At 42.0% G+C, this 16710-nt stretch overlaps 1 protein-coding gene across 12 annotated transcripts in view; it reads right to left on the bottom strand.

Annotated features, from left to right (window-relative positions):
* Window positions 1–16710, bottom strand: part of NRXN3 (neurexin 3) — a 1769272-nt gene that overhangs the window by 885015 nt on the left and 867547 nt on the right. For all 12 annotated transcript variants that reach the window (XM_043472668.1, XM_043472663.1, XM_043472670.1 and 9 more), the window contains one exon: window positions 11746–11865. In XM_043472668.1, the coding sequence (XP_043328603.1) occupies window positions 11746–11865 (120 nt within the window). The remainder of the gene's footprint in view (window positions 1–11745; window positions 11866–16710) is intronic.

Here is a 16710-nt window from a genome sequence, read left to right as displayed (position 1 = left end):
GTGAACTGACTAGTAAATAATGCCCACAGCCACATACTGTTGTTATCCATCAATGCTCCTAAGAGTGGTTGCAAAGAGTTTACTAGGATTGGATGAATTCTCCCACAGAGATATAGAACACTTGAAACCCATGGTGTACAAAAATCAAGAAACCTTTGTGTTTTGCATTTTTCAGTACATGGTGCATTTACATTTTTCAATCATATATTATGTACTAGTTTAGGTCAACCTAAAACTCAGCAGAAATTGACGAATAATATTAAAGCGGAAGAGTTCTGTCGCACTAGACCTCTAGAGAACTAGAGTGTTTCAAGACATCTCATCATGTGAAATAAACCACAACAGCTCTGTAGAAGCAAATGCCACAGAAAAAAAAACTGGGACCCGGGAGGTTCCTTCCCCATACATATGATAAGGGCTCTTTCCTTCAAACTACAATCCACTGCAAAACTATTCTACTTCTAGGTAGATTCAACTAAGTATAACTGTTTAGAAACTGCAAGGCTTTCTGCTGAGAAGGGACAAGGGCAAGAGAGAAAAGAAATAAACACATCTTGACATTTTCATTTTTCATCCAAAGAAGAAAACTGCATATTGGGATGCTAATTATAATTCCTGCATGCCTAAAAGCATTCCTTCTGGCAAGAAAACACCTAGCCCTGGTAGAATTGCTATTCATCTCATGAAAAGAACGCTAGGACCTTTGTACAACTCAGACTCTGAAAATAGGCAGGGCTCAGTTGTTCACTCAGCAAATATTGCCTGAACATCTAGTATGGGCTGGACACCACGGATAGCCTGAAACATAACTGGTAACATTATGCATGCTTTTTTCTTGTACTTTCATGAATTTTCCAGATTTTCATTAGTGAGCTTGTATAATCTTATTTATCAAGAAAAAAAAAAACTGTTAAAACTAAAAAGCATCAACCATGCAATGTCCTCTCTTGTTTATATTTTTGAAGATATGCATCAAAGATAAGTGCACAAAAGCATCTACCGACCAAAACAAGGAATGCCAACCGTCAAAACAGTCCCCGGCACAGAAATACCTCCACTTCCCTGAAGACTCCAAAATTTTTGTTTGAAAACACTTCTTAATTTCATTTGGCCAAGAGACATGGATCAGGCGGCAAAGATCCACAGGACAAAGGTAGGTGAGAAAACAAATGACAATCCTAGGTAAAGAAAATAAGAACAGCTGGCTGCAAGAGCCAGATCAATTCCTGTACCCACTGAGCTTAATCAAGTGCTATCGGGGAGACTGCAGGGGAAAAGCAATGGGGACCCTGTAAATGAAACTCAGATGAAGAACTGCTCGATGGAGACACATTTGCAGGTGTGCATCTAGCTTGGCACAGCTTCTATTGCCAGGGAAGCCTGTCTGACTGCAGAGGGCCTATGACTGGAGTTGCAGGATATTCCCATACACCAAATAAATAAATGTTCTAGAATATTCTAGGCTACCAGGGTTGTTCCAGAGCTAATGCAAAGCCTTATATCTGCCCTAGAGGTTGTGATTTAAGTCACAGCACACTGTATGTTAGGTCAACATCTTTCCCTCTCCCCTTCCCCCAGTGTCAAAGTGCAGAGGCGAAGTCAAGTAAAAAGAAAACAAGCAGACATCCACTTCCAACCTCACTAGAGTAACAGTAATTGGATCTGAAACGACTGATCTGAACCAAGACGAGGACAAGGGATGTGAAACCATGCAAGACGCTGGACATCAGGCAAAGGACAGTGATTCCCGAAAGGGGGAAGACAAACAAGGTGAGCCGCCAGACTGCTCTCTTTACGGCCTTAGGAGGACGTTTTGCAACACGGTGGAGGGCAAGAACTCCAAGGGCAGGCCAGCAGACTCCTCAGGTGAGGAGATGGAGCTGAGAGTCAGGAGAGAGCCAGGCAGCCAGAAGGCACAGGGGCACGCATGCCCCTTAAACACATTCCATGGAGCTGGAGAAAGCAGACATCGAAGATCCCATACTGGGAGGTCCCATTTATACATACCCAAGAACAGACAAAACTCATGGATGCTGATAAAAAGCCAAGCAGTAGTGACCTCGCCGAGGAGGAGAACGAATGACTGACAGAGGCACAAGGGATCCCTCTGGGAAGATGAAACCGTCCTTTATCTTAACTGGAATGCTGGTTATATGGTTACAAATGTTTATAATAATGCACTTAAGATCTGTGCATTTTGCTGAATGTGAATTATATACCCCAAAATGTCCCCTCTAAAAAAATAAGTTACAGGAAAAAATAGGAAAAGGAAACCAAATAATATTTACTAGCTCTATTTTACAAGAGAAGATAAGGTCATTTGCATTTCTTTTGCCTCTGCATGTAAATGCTAATAAATGGAAATGTAGGAAACTATAAGTCTATATTGAAAAATACATTAAAATTATATCTGAATATGACTAACAAGATAATATAAAATTATCCTCTCTGGACCAATAGGCTCTCAGTGGATTACTGCAATCGCCATCAATAAGTAACTAGTCCAGCACACCAGAAATAAATGGATCATAATTAAACATAAGCAATAAAAATGGTCTACAAATACAGCATGCTGAAGATGGCTGATATGAAATTAGTGAGGCCAAAGATTGTTACAACTCATAACAATTCCTGACCAGCAACCGATCCCTGAATTCTGGAGACCATTTCTCCTTGAACCATAGGCCCAAGTATCAACTGGAACTTGTACAAACAAATGTTACCCAGCTTCGTTTCTATGGATGGTTGTGCAAAACAAAAGCTGTAAGCAGTCCTGGCTCTTGTTGAATCTATTTGACACCGTGTGTATATTAATAACAGCAGGACAGCAGATTTTAGGTACATATCAGGGGTGTTGATAAGCAAGAGTGATTCCCATGATTCCCACAAGCTAGCCACAAGCTGCATCTATGAAACTGTTCCCAAGAGTACCAGTACTGTCCTCCTCACTCTCAGATGACTCTGGGTTTCACTGCATCCCCAGGCCTTCTTTCAGCAACACTGAATATCTTCAGGCCCAGGAATAAAACACAGAGGCAAAGGAGAAATATTAATAAATTTGAGCATCACTTTTGGTGCTGCCCACGTGTGAATGCTTCTTTTGTATCTGCCTTCCCTCTGGATCTTGCAGACTGCGGTGCCAGGCTGCTTCTCCCAGCCTTCCTGCCTTCTCTGGACTCAGTCTCTGCCTACCTAAACTTGCCAAACCTGTCTCAGCTTCCTCATCTGTGAAACAGGGATCAGAAGAATATATACTTTCTCATGCCGTGTAGATGACAAAAATGACATAAATTCAGCACCGTGACTGGCACACAGTGTAAGTGGTTAAAAGTAAAAGTAATGATATAAGAACAACATTCAAGGTAAAAAAGGATTTGTAACTTAACAGAGCATAATACTGTTAAAAAAAAAAATTTATCCAAAACTTAGAAAAAAGGACTAAGAGAGACACGTGTCCTTTTAATGCCACACAGGACTTCCAGTGGACTTCCGGTAAAGAATCCACCTGCCGTGCAGGAGAGTGCCTACAATGCAGGAAACCCAGGTTCGATCCCTGGGTCAGGAAGATCCCCTGGAGAAGGAAACGGCAACCCACCTAGTATTCTTACCTGGAGAATTCCATGGACGGAGGAGCCTGGCGGGCTATAGGCCATGGGGTCCTAAGAGACGGACATGACTTAGCTACTAAATCACCACCACAGGGACATTGTTTAACATACCCACACAAGAAATATTCAGTTCTATGTGAAAATGTACCCTTGCTTGACATAGATATTTACTAATAATTGAGGCTCAGAGTCTATGAGATGATAATTAGCCTGTAGATTTCTATTCAGTAGAGATGCACTGTTCAGTAGAACGTGGTGATGGTGGTAGGGGTTTGGCCACTAGGTTGTGTCTGACTCTTGTGACCCCACGAACTGTAGCCACCGGGCTCCTCTGGTCATGGAATTTCCTAGGCAAGAACACTGGAGTGGGTTGCCGTTTCCTTCTCCAGGGGATCTTCCCAGCCCAGGGGTCAACCCAGAGTTTCCTGCGATGCAGGTGGATTCTTTATCATCTGAGCCAACAGGGAAACCCTGTTCAGAAGAATAAATAACATCAAAAGTTAAGAGCCTTTTACCCTGTGAGACATTCACCAGCTTTATACTGAACCTAAATTTGTATTTTAATATTCTTTTTAATGCCTATAAATATCCAGTTCTTCAAATAACTTTTTGTGATCTTGTTCTTTACACTTTAGCCATATTCCTGCCTCCCTCATTAAGGAGTTAAATAAATTTGGGCACACATTCATTTTATATTTACATGAGTTATGCTTTAACTTTATGAAAACTACATTTGTATGAGTCATGTTTTTAACTTTCTGAAAATTAGACTGAAGAGTAGCTAATAGTTCTGTAGGGGCTATTACATGCCATGTCCTGAACTTCACAATTATGAATTCAACTTATCTTTACAACACTCTAATAAGATAGAACATAAAAATATCTACATTTTAGAGACACAATGGGATTAATTAATTAGCACCAAGGTAACACAGACATTAAACAACAGTCAAGATTTCAATAGATGCCATCTACTCCACATCAACTGCCTCATCCACTCTGTGATAGGACATAAACTAAAACTGTAATAAACTAAAAAGAAAATGGAAATCAGAAGATGGTCAAAAGAGAAAGAAAATACAAAATTGGAGGCAATGGGGGATATTCTAAGTCTAAATCTTTAATGCCTAAAGATGTTCTAACTACATGGCCTCATCTGAGTGTCAGAAACAACCAAAGCGTTCCAAATTTCAGAACAGGATAAAATTAATAACCAGGAACACAGAGCTTATCTTTGCCAAGTTTATGTGCTATGCTGCGCTCAGCCGCTCAGTCATGTCCAACTCTCTGCAACCCCATGGACTGTAGCCCACCAGGCTTCTCTGTTCATGAGGACTCTCCAGGCAGGAACACTGGAGTGGGTTGCCATGCCCTCCTCCAGGGGGGCTCAAACCCAGGTCTCCCACCTTGCAGGTGGATTCTTTACCATCTGAGCCACCAGGGAAGCCCTTTCCACGTCTATATTCTTACATAATTCACTTGTCTGAGAAGACTTGCCCAGCTGAAACTGTAAGTCCTCTAGTCTAGCAACGAGGGCTGATGCTCTCTGTGGTCATTTCTAATGAGGACTAAGTAGCAGCAAACCTAATGTTAATGTGAGTTTTCACGTCAAACAAACCTGGGCTCAAGTGCTGACGCCGCCAGGTCCTGGGTGGCCCCCGTTTTCCCACTGTTGAAACCAGGACAAGAGGAGTACAGCATTTCTTCGGGAATTTGGGGTGACTAGGGCTTCCCAGGTGGCTCAGACGGTAACGAATCTGCCTGCAGTGTGGGAGATCCGGCTTTGAACCCTGGGTTGGAAAGATTCCCCTGGAGAAGGTTACGGCTACCCAGTCCAGTACTCTTGCCTGGGAAATGCCAGGGACAGAGGAACCTGGCAGGCTACAGTCCATGGGGTCGCAAAGAGCCAGAAACGACCGAGTGACTTGGGATGACTAAAGGGATAACATCTTTAAAGGTCACCGTAGAACATCAGGAATGTAATGAAGAAATGACAAATAGCAAATACTATTAGATATACTAAAAGCTATTACCACGCCTGTTTACTAAGTACTGATCACACTCCTTGCTCTGTAACAAGGGAAGCCAAGTGGCTAACTCAATCTCATCGTGCTAGACTTAGAACTGGCATTTAAAGCAGCTTGATTCTAAAGCTGATCAACCCAGTGACTATGCTATGAAGCTTTTTATAATGCAATAAGTTGTATACATTACAAATCAGCCTTTTAAAAATATGGTTTATCATAATTAAATTTACAAGATAAAGGTCTACCAATGGTTCAATGAAATACGATTTGGACCCTATTAGGGTTATTTGTACCCAGGACCCAGCAAGAGATTCAACATACCAAGGGCTTCTTTTCCAATGACCTGGGCACCCTTGTGCACATTCTTCTAAAGGAAATTAGGAAATCTAATGGTTTTTATACTTTGAAAATGCATGTTGTGCAATGAGAGCACAAACTTTAACCTGAGTGTTAAGTTTAGCCACACAAATGCTTAGAATAAAGATGGGAAAGAAATCTGGCAATCACAACAGCATTTCCTATAGAGGTAATAGAAGGAGCTGAATCCACATAATAGCGGAATACTGTATTCTGACCTGGTGCCAGAATAGACAGGAATTGAAGGAGAGATTCTCCAGGAGAAAATGACCGTCTCAGAATGGGAGCCCTGAGATCTGGGTGGGAGTGACACCAGCCGAAGGCCCCAAGGAGAATCATCACTCACTCACTCGCTCAGCACGTGCTGACTGCCACGGGCTCTGCGCCGTCCCACAGGGAGACCCAGGGAAGGAGCCAGCCTGTCTCAGACAGCCCACCGCACCCAGACACCCCCTTCAGAACCACACTCTGAAGGCTTAACCACCAAAGGGAGCGAAGGCTTCTTCCAGGTCCCTCGGAGTCCCCTGAAGAAGGGCCAGCCAGGCCCCACCCCTGACCCAGGAGGCTTCCTGAAATTCTTCCAGCTCAAGGAGGGTGTCCTTCCCACACAGCTCCAGCTTTCTCCCAACCAAAGGTTGGGGCTTTGAAAGTCCCCTGCGCTCTGATGGGGACAGGTGTGGGCACACGGGTTTATTCACAGGTAGAATACCTGTGCAAGAGGATGCCATGAGGTGCAGAAGGTTGGGGGGAGGAAAAAACCTGGGAGGAAATAGCCAGAACATTAACAGTGACTGTACTTCATTTCTCTCTGCTCTCTGATTGGCGAAATGCTGCCTTACCTATCCAACCCTAGTTCATACCATATTTGCTTAGGAAGCACATGCATATTTTTCAAGACTCATTTGTGAATGAAAACTTTTCTAAAGGCAGTAGCTCTTCTACATAGAGTCTCAGCCCCAGGGAGAGTTGATCTCCTTCCACTTGATGACTTCTAACTATTTACTGTTCATATTTCTATTAAAGCACTTTCATACATATACTTCCCCCACTAGACTGTAATGTCTTTAAGAATAGGAGGGGTATTATTCATGATCCTATCCGCAAATTAGAAATGTCTGCTGAGTGAATAAATGAATAAATGATAAAATGTGTTCTAAGCAGAAAATAGAGGTCTTGATAGTGAACTTCTCCAGTACAGCCTATTTGCTGGACAGGCAAAGCCTGAAAACAGAGGCAAGGAGCAAACACATCACCAAAATCATGGGCATATTGTAGTATGATATCCGTGGAAATTACTGCTATACGCACAACATAGGCTTGTATTAACACAATGCTGGGGTACCTATATGAACTCAAGAGACAGAACTAACACACACACACATCTGTCCCCTTGTTTGTGCACTAAATTATGTGTATATTATTTATTTTTCGGAAGCCTGAATGGGAAATGTGTTTTTAACAGATTTAATCAATACACCCACCTGCATTAAAAAATAAATAAACCCACACAATAAATAAAAAGAAAAAGGCCAATCGATAGCCAACAGTGCTGCTCAACAGCCACTCCAGCAGAAAACTGTCTGAAAAGGTGCTTCACACACCACTGTCTGCACGATCCACAGCTGCTTGCTATCGATTTGTTGCAAGCAAAGGACATCTATTATCACATGTCAGTGTGAACCCGCCACTTCTCCAAGGAGCCCTCAGTGTGTCTCGAGCAACGTCGTACACGTGGCTGGCTGAAGGTGGGCTGAGAACCCACACGCATTCCTTTCTCTTCACCCCACAAAACCATTATAAACACTCAATTTGTAAATCCAAGAACTTGATGTGGGGACCCACGTGACACAGACGGCCCCGTGTTCACTTCTCCGGGGCACAGAAGCAACAGCGAGATTCCAAAATCGCAGACAGCTCGAAAGAGTTGTCACGAACAGGCCGAAAAGCAACGATGGTGGTGAGCATAGACGTGAGGTGTTCAAAGTTGGTGTTTTCAAAAAGCCCTCCCCAATGATCACTTTTTTGCACACGTGTCGGAATGCACGAGTGGAATGGGTTTTGAGAGATACTGTGTGGCATCATGAAGGAGAGAGGAACCCAACAGCAGGTTGCCAGTGGAAGCGCAATTTCCACTCCACATGGGAAAGGGGTTCTGGATTCTCTTGATGGTGCAAGGGCTGCAAGATACTAGAACTGCCCTGATTCTCAGCCCTGATTTAAAATACCAATAAGAACCCAATATCCAAAAAGAATCTCCTTACCGGGACCTGAAAAGATTCCCTACTTTTTGTTGTTCTTAAAATACAGCCCCTATAACATGTCACCAAGTTGGATGCAGGTGCTGCTCACTCTCGGGGCAATCAGCCCCCTCTGCTTTGAATTTTTTAGAACTGAAGACTTTCTTTGGAGCATGTTACTTGCGTGTCCTTCCAAAGATCTTACTGGGTCCTACGGGAACTCAAAATTGCTTCTGGGATGAGCGTGCCTGCTGTAGTTTCAGAACAGCCTGAAACATCACCTAACAAAACTATGATTTTATCATTATGTGAAATGGTGGATGCCTTAAAACTAGATAAGACAATTAATAAATCAATTACACGTGAGTCTCCAATCAGACGATTTCTCCAATCTCCGTTTTCTACTCTGCGGAGTTGGTGATGGACAGGGAAGCCTGGCATGCTGCAGTCCATGGGGTCACAGAGAGTCAGACACGACTGAGTGACTGAACTGAACTGACCTGACCAGCTTCAGAGAATACATGCTGTTCTTTGACAACCACTTACATCAGTTTTACAGCTGTCTTTATAAGGATGAACCAGAAATTTACCCCACGGCCTCCATCAATCCACACTGCTTTCACAAAGAATGACAGAATAAAGTTAAAACCATCCAGGCTTGGTCTATTCAAACTAAATGAGACACAGTTTTTAAATGTAAATTCTACTCGTGGAGGCCATTTCTATGTGGCAGCACCTTGAAACTGTCAAGCAAATGCCAAATTTAGCAAACAGGCAAGAAATAACAAAAGTTACAAGTGATAGAACCAATGCTAGAAGAAGTGAGCGAGATCTAAAATACAGACATTCCTTTAGAAACATGAAAGTCGTGCCCAGATATAATCAACTTTTCTACATATGATGAACTGAGCATCTTATTTTGGAAAATACCTCAGCCTAGCCATTTCCCTATTGAACAGGTTTCGATTCTTGGATCTGCAATAACTAACGGAGATGTTTTCATTCTATCTGCTATCCTGAGAAACCACTCATGGAAACTTATTCAAACATCTTCCCTGTGAAATGAAAATATCTCCCTGCCATATTAATAAACAAGAAATATCACAGCGATCAGTGATTTCTGGCCTCCAAATGTGAATGAGGGCTCCCAAAGCGGCAGTCCAGCGGATGCCACCACCTCCCAATGGTGATTGCTGAGGAACCAGGGGAATGCAAGAAGCAAGGTGAACAAGGAAACAGGATTGGCCCCAGATAGCTGAGCTGCATAGGAAAGGAATGAATTTAGGGAGCCCAGAGGCTTGCATGTTCCCATACAGAGAACGCTAAATTCCTTAACTTGATACCTGACCTTTGATGTTCAGACTGCCGGCTCCCTTTGTTGCAAACTTATACAACACCCCACTTCCTCTCCTGGTTCCTTGGACCAGCCTTCTCCGAGCTACTGAGATGCTGCCTGGTCCACTCTCCAAGAGGAAAACAGGCAAGAAGACTCTTCTAAGGCTTTGGGCTCAGAAGTCTTTTACAAATCAAAAATTCCACTGCATTGTTTACAGGATAAAATTCAAAATACATTACCCTCAGCCTGGATGTCTTAGAAACGTTTCTGAAGGATGAGGACCTATTGCCACAAAAGAAATACTGACCTTTCCCAGGACTGGTCCTGGTACTTCATGACACATTGACAAATTGCTCTGGTCAGATAATGCAACAGTCCTCATTCCAGACCGAGGTACAATCTGGTCTCGACAAAGGCAGAAACAATCATAGAAAACTGGAAAGGATCCTGGTTGATTTTTAGCAGCACACCATGCCTGGCGCAGGTGGCAGAAAGGAACGTGTCAGCGAGAGAAAAATGCATACATACCTTCTGAAGACTGTGTCTATTCACCGCCGTTAGAGAACTTACCTTTCTGCCTTTCCTGCGTGCAGTCTCTTCCTGATCACATTCTACAGAAAGTGGTATGTATGTTTGTGTGATATGGAATAAACTTGTGAGGATAAAGAAGCATTGTGCTACCACTTAGGAAAAATTGGAGGAAAAATGCAGACAAATTGGAGGAAAAAGAAAGAGCATACAGCACAATTCCTCAGGGACCCTGGATGGGTCCATCACTACCTGTTTCGGAGTGGAACAGTATTTCCAAGTCAAAACATGAAAACAGGACTTTCAATAATACCAAGTAATTGGAGAGAGCCATCTAATGCCAAAACTTTCTGCAAAGAATGTGTTCTTTGAATTATAAATATAGAGACAAATGCTTACATCTAGATCAACGAGTTTCAAAGAATTTTCTTTCTACATATCCAGATTTCCCACTTATTTTTCCTTAGTGTATCTTAAGTGACTGACAGAATACACAAAGAAAAACGGCTACTAAAAAAATAAAGAAACCAGGATGAGAGATTACTACAGACTTGATAAAAGTTGAGGTGTAAGGAATCAAGGAAAATCAAATAAACACGCTAGAGATAGCACTGTAATTGGCACCCGGTCCCACCTGCACAAACTGTAATATAACTTTAGTATTTGTTCATATCACATTATGCATCTTTTTTATAAAACCAATTAATGGCACCTATGAGTTCAGATTATAAAAATAAACTCCTACCATGAAGGCTGCCTTTAGAAAATCAGAAGGTCAGCAGGACCTACTAAATCAGAGCTTTTCAACAAATTTCTTTGCAATAGGGATGCAGAAATTTCCAGTGTTTGCTCATCAGTGGCCAGATTAGAAGGAAGTAGAGATACCTGTTATAGATTCCCACAGAACTTAAGTATTAATATTTCCACCACCAGTGCTAGAATTGCCTTTATGAAATCAGTCTTCTCCTAGAATGAAAACAGCTAATGCACCTGAAGCTTCACTCGTGGACAAAAATAACAACTGGCTGTCTTCCAATATGAAGCAAACACACAGATACATACATATAAACATACTGACAAAATAGAAATGTATATATAAACAGAATGACTATGTACATATAAACTAAATAGATATCAATACATTTATCCAGAAGGAATCTCTGCCTACATTTGAAAGACCCTTAGGAATGTGTTAAACATTTCTAGTTGGAAAAAAAATAATAAAGTCTTAATGTCTTCTTCATTTAGAAGGCCTAAGAAATTCCCTAAACTCAGACTTTCTGAGAAAATAGCTATATTCCTTAAATATCCTCTACATTATGTTACTGAGAGAGTCTCAAAACTGTTACCCAGATGATTTAATTAATGGAAAACTGAACTCCTTAGAACAAAAATATTGTCTTAATTGTTTTGTCAAAGGTAATCTAAAGAAAAATCGGGAGGACGTATGGATAAACATCTGGTATGGTTGAACAAGAAACGTCTCTTTGCTCTTCCACAAGAAAATTAGCTTTTTATTTTCCAAGTTTCTAGATGAGCAAACTGCTTATGAATTGTTCAGAAGAGTCCTTCTTTTACCTAATGTTCCTTAAGATTTGTCCAAACCTCTGAATTCTTTGAAAATATCCCAAGTATGAAAAGGCTGTACTCACGATCATTGCACTGGTTTCCAGAATAGGAGGTCATGGAACAGTCACAGGTGAAACCTTCCCACTGCTGCATACAGACCCCCTGGTTGGCACATGAATCCTCCTGGCAGGTGGTGCTTGGTCCTAGTAATTCAGAAGAGCAGGAAAGGAGAAAAAAGGAGAGAGATTTGTTCAAACTTATCAAATTCAAAGCCATCACCTGAATTTACTCAAACCCCAAAACATTCAAAGACACCACTGCCAAAAATATCAGTTCTGTATCATGCAAGAAAAAAGTCACTGTGTATTTACAAAAGAGGACAGAAACACACACTTAGCACAAAGTATCAACAGGGACACACGGAAGGGAGAGGGCTAAACACAGTTCTCTTTCTGGCAGACTCTGCAAAAGAGCTTCGTCTCTACCATTCAACTGGAAAGATACTTCATTCGGAGCATGGTCTTTCTACGTGGAGAATGCTAAAGCAGAAAGATGCACTCCCATGATTCTTGTGAATTAAGGCACGAAAGTTCTTTACAGTCTACCCCGTGACACTCGGAAGATGTTTGATGAGAATGAAGAGGAGGAGGAGGAGGATATAGCAGCCAACATATATGGCTGCTACATGGATGATTTGGGGGTGATACGCACTGGATGATAAGCACTTTGTCTACATTATCTCACAAAGCTTGCCAGTGACCCTCAAATGTAAGTAATGGTGATTACCTCCATACCACAGATTTTAAAAGCTAAGTTCACGGAAGTAAAAGAGTTTAGCCAAGGTCACACATTTGATAATTAAAGGATCCTGATGTTCAATTTAGGTAAATTAACTCTGAGACTAACTACCTCTTAGGTTCTTAGAGCATAGTTTCAGACCAGCTTCACCTAGGAAGTTGTTGGGCTGTGCGGAGTCACTCAGTCGTGTCCGACTCTTTGCAACCCCATGGACTGTTTGGAGGAACGCAAGTTATTGGGCCCCAGCCCTGACCTACTGAATTAGAAACTTAGCGTGGAGGAAGTGGCAGAAAACTGTGTTTGCACAAGCTTCTAGGATTTGAGGGTGCAAAGCTCTTTAAGAGAAGCGAATGGCAACCCACTCCAGTATTATTGCCTGGAGAATTCTACGGACAGAGGAGCCTGGTGGGCTACAGTCTATGGGGTTGCAAAGAGTTGGACACAACTGAGCGACTAACAATTGCACTTGCTTGCTAGGATTTTATGATGGAAACTAAAGTTTGAGAACAGCACACTGCATCACACTGCTGCTATAGGTTAATAGAAGAATGTATACAGACTGTGTGTATCATCATAGGGTGTATCTGAGGTATAGGAATAAAATATTAGAAATTGTGTTCATTTTAAGTATACTTATCATGAGGACAGTCTCAAAACTTTTCATAGATACGAGTGAGCAACAGAAAAAGTTTGGTAATCTCTGCCTTACAGATTACCATTTCTCTCAGGTCATCCCAGGCCCTCTCTTTAGTCATTCTCTCTCTTTCACTTCTATCTTCTGCCCTTACCTTGGGGTTACAGATGAACCTACACCTTTGGAATTATCTAAGCTAAGAGGAAGGTGGTTCAGATAGTAAAGAATCGGCCTGCCATGCAGGAGACCAGAGTTCGATCCCTGGGTCGGAAGATCCCCTGGAGAAGGGCCTGGCAACCCACTCCAGTATTCTGCCTGGAGAATTCCAAGGACAGAGGGGCGTGGTGGGCTACAGTGCGTGGAGTCACAAAGAGTCAGACACGACTGAGTGACAAACACTTTCACTGTCTTTCAACAGGAAATACCTTACTATTCAGGATATCCATGAGTTTTCCAGAAAGTCACGACAAGGGAGGTGAGCCCATTGACTCATCAAATGCATTAGTCAGGATCTGATGCAAAAATTCACTTGACCCAGTAAAAATATATCCACTGCAGTAAATGCATATTCACAATTTCCTGGCACAGAATATTGAAATGTAAACATATCGGGTCCAAGGATGCATGTTCAAAAGAGATGCATGACTACAGAGGGTTTGTCTTCTGGGTGGCAAGACTTTTTGTATTTATCCGTGAAGAATTGACGCAGTACAGACCATCACTCCTAACACAAAGCTATTAAGATATGACATAAGAAAGTTCAAGACAATTACTAGCACCGGGAGAGCAGCATGGCTGCTGGGTTTCTGCAGCTCTTAAATGCCATGTGGTTCCCCCATGCAGAGATGAAAGGGGCTTCATGGTCATGTTCTCAGTGGGTCTCCAACTTGAGCATTGTGTAGACAAGGCTCATTAACAATAGCAAATCAGGACGGCTTCTTTCAAAGGACAAAAGCTTCTGAGAAGTCCACAGGGCTCCCTGACCAAACAGCTCTCACCAGACAATGGGCTAGTAATTCAATTGTGCTCAAGAATCAGAAACACATGGAAAGCTTTCCCTTGAAAGACAGCAGACCTGCAAAAACTTTAGGAAAACAATAATCCTTTGCAGGTTCATTGAGTCTGAAGACAAAAGTTTTCCCATGCCTCTCTCTTTCCCTTTAGCCAAATTTTAGCCATTTTCCAAGGACCAGCTAAAATGACTCTGGGGTACTGAATATTCCCAAGTAACTTTAGACAACAATTCTCCCATTTCTTAGTGGCCATGGCAGGTATCATGTACATCACTAACATTTATATATGACAATATTTAACATTTTATTGCACATGGCACTGTACCCACTTACACAATCCTCTAATTCTTTCACATTTTTTACTAGTTGTCCCCAAAAGCTGGAATGCTACCTACAGTTAGAAAGCATGTTCTATGCTTTTGGTTATGTCCTTGCTGCACCAAGTGTGGTGTGCCTGATGCAGAGAATATGTTTCAGTAAATGTGGAACTGATCTGATCCCCGGATTCACCACTGTCTCATACTTCCAAAACTGGAATATGCGGGAATGCAGCTCTGCAAAGGGATACAACAGTCCTATTTGTCAAAGGTCGGTCAGGAATTCCATACAGAGGGAATTACAGGCCATTTCCAAATTACACAAGAATGTGCTCTGCATGCATCAGGTGAAAGTGAAAGTCGCTTAGTTGTGTCTGACTCTTTGCAACCCTTTGGACTATAGTCCATGGAATTCTCCAGGCCAGAATACTGGAGTGGGTAGCCTTTCCCTTCTCCAGGGGATCTTCCCAACCCAGGAATTGAACCAGGGTCTCCTGCATTGCAGGCGGATTCTTTACCAGCTGATGCATTAAGGGGCGAGTGCTATTCAGAATCGGATAATCCTCAAAGACTGACTGCATGGTAATCCTCTCAAGAACGAGGGAGGTTTCAGGGTTTCAGCAAGCACCAGAAGGATCCGCAATGACTTGTTCGCCCAAGTCTAAGCCCTGCTTTCGTTCCAGGGTGAGATCCCAGGGCCCCTGCCTCCTCCTCCAGCCTCCTTTGCTACTGTCCACCCGCACACACCAAGCTCTCCTCCTTCCGATTTCTCACCACAAATGATGCTCAGCGTGTGGGCACCTAGTCAGCTGCCCCTGCATCCCCTGGGGGCTTGTGAGAAATGCTTGTTTTTCAGACCCCACCTAGACCTACTGATTGGAGGCAGGGCTCAGGAATCAGAGGCAGGACTAGTCCTCTGGGTCGTTTTCAGGCTGCTCAGTTTAGGACCACACAGCAGCCCCCCACCCAAAACCCCACCCTACCCCCTACCCCTTGCCCTGAACACTTCAAGACCACCCCTACCTTCAGGCTCTCTGCTGTTAATCAAACCACAGATTGAAATGTCCTTTCTATAGAATTTCAAATAACTGACATTTCATTCTTTAAGTTGCAGCTCAAAATGGGCTTTCTTTAGACTCTACTTGAGGAAGTCCCCATCAGTATTTCATTTACTTTCCAGCCTGTTTCCCTCTTTATTTAACTCACAACAACAACATGGACTGTAATAAATTATTTAATAAGTGCTTTCCTGTCTATCTCATCCTAGTGGAATGAGTCCCTTGAAGGCAGACACCTTGCTTGTCTTGCTCAGTTTTTATTTCTCCAATTTCTGATAAAGTATTTGGCATAAAAATAAGGGCTCAAAAATATTACTGAATGAAAAAGAACAAGAGAATCAAAAAATAAAGGGTTAAAATTCTTTCGTGACTTAAAGCCATGTGGTTTTCCTAACCAATAATTTATCCACAGAACTTACCAATAACAACTCATATAAGTAATTTTCTACTTGGAACCAAACGTTTTGGGGGTAGTGGTGGCAGTGGTGGTGGTGTTTAATTGACCACATTTCCTCCTCTAATTTAACTATTAGACTCATTCAATCTCACCAGATGTTGGGACAGACTCTTGGGTTGCCAGTGCCCAGGAAAAGTATGCAGTAATTGTGTTGAATGAGTGTGAGCTAAGACTAGACCGTACAATACTTTCTGAATAGCAATATAAGCTCCTTTTATTTCAAACTCATTATGTACATCCTTTACTGAATAGACTATATCTTATATGTGTATCTGTTTTCCATATTCTGACAGTGTCTTCCAAATTGAGCTACAGAAAGAGAGAGAAGAAAGAAAGACAGAAGGAAAGAAAGAAATGTTGGAGAAATGGATAAAAATGCTCTGGAAAAAAGGAAAAGAAAAAACTTTAACAATGCTTCCAATTGCACATCCACTGAAATAATTCAATCTTATGCAAATCAAAGGATATAACAGTAACCAAGTGAGGCAATTACCCAGCACTTATCATGTGCCAGACAATGTACTCAGCATGGTTCAGATATTTAGTCTTTGTAAACACAGGATAAAGCAATTATAAGTATTAAAGAATCAGAAAAAAAAAAAAAAACAGGAATGATCTTCTCATGGAAGACACCCAGAACTTCAAAAATAAAAGAATTTTTTGACAAATTGGAAGGCAAGGATTTCAGAAAAGTGAATTAAGTCACAGATCAGTTAAGTGGTTTTTGTTTTGTTTTTTGCTAGGTCCCACAGGAAATAAGTAGCAGGATGA

This window comes from Cervus canadensis, chromosome 6, assembly GCF_019320065.1.
Source record: "Cervus canadensis isolate Bull #8, Minnesota chromosome 6, ASM1932006v1, whole genome shotgun sequence".
NCBI lineage: Eukaryota > Metazoa > Chordata > Mammalia > Artiodactyla > Cervidae > Cervus > Cervus canadensis.
The sequence above is the reverse complement of the archived record's forward strand: the minus strand, read 5'-3'. Positions and strand labels throughout refer to the sequence as shown.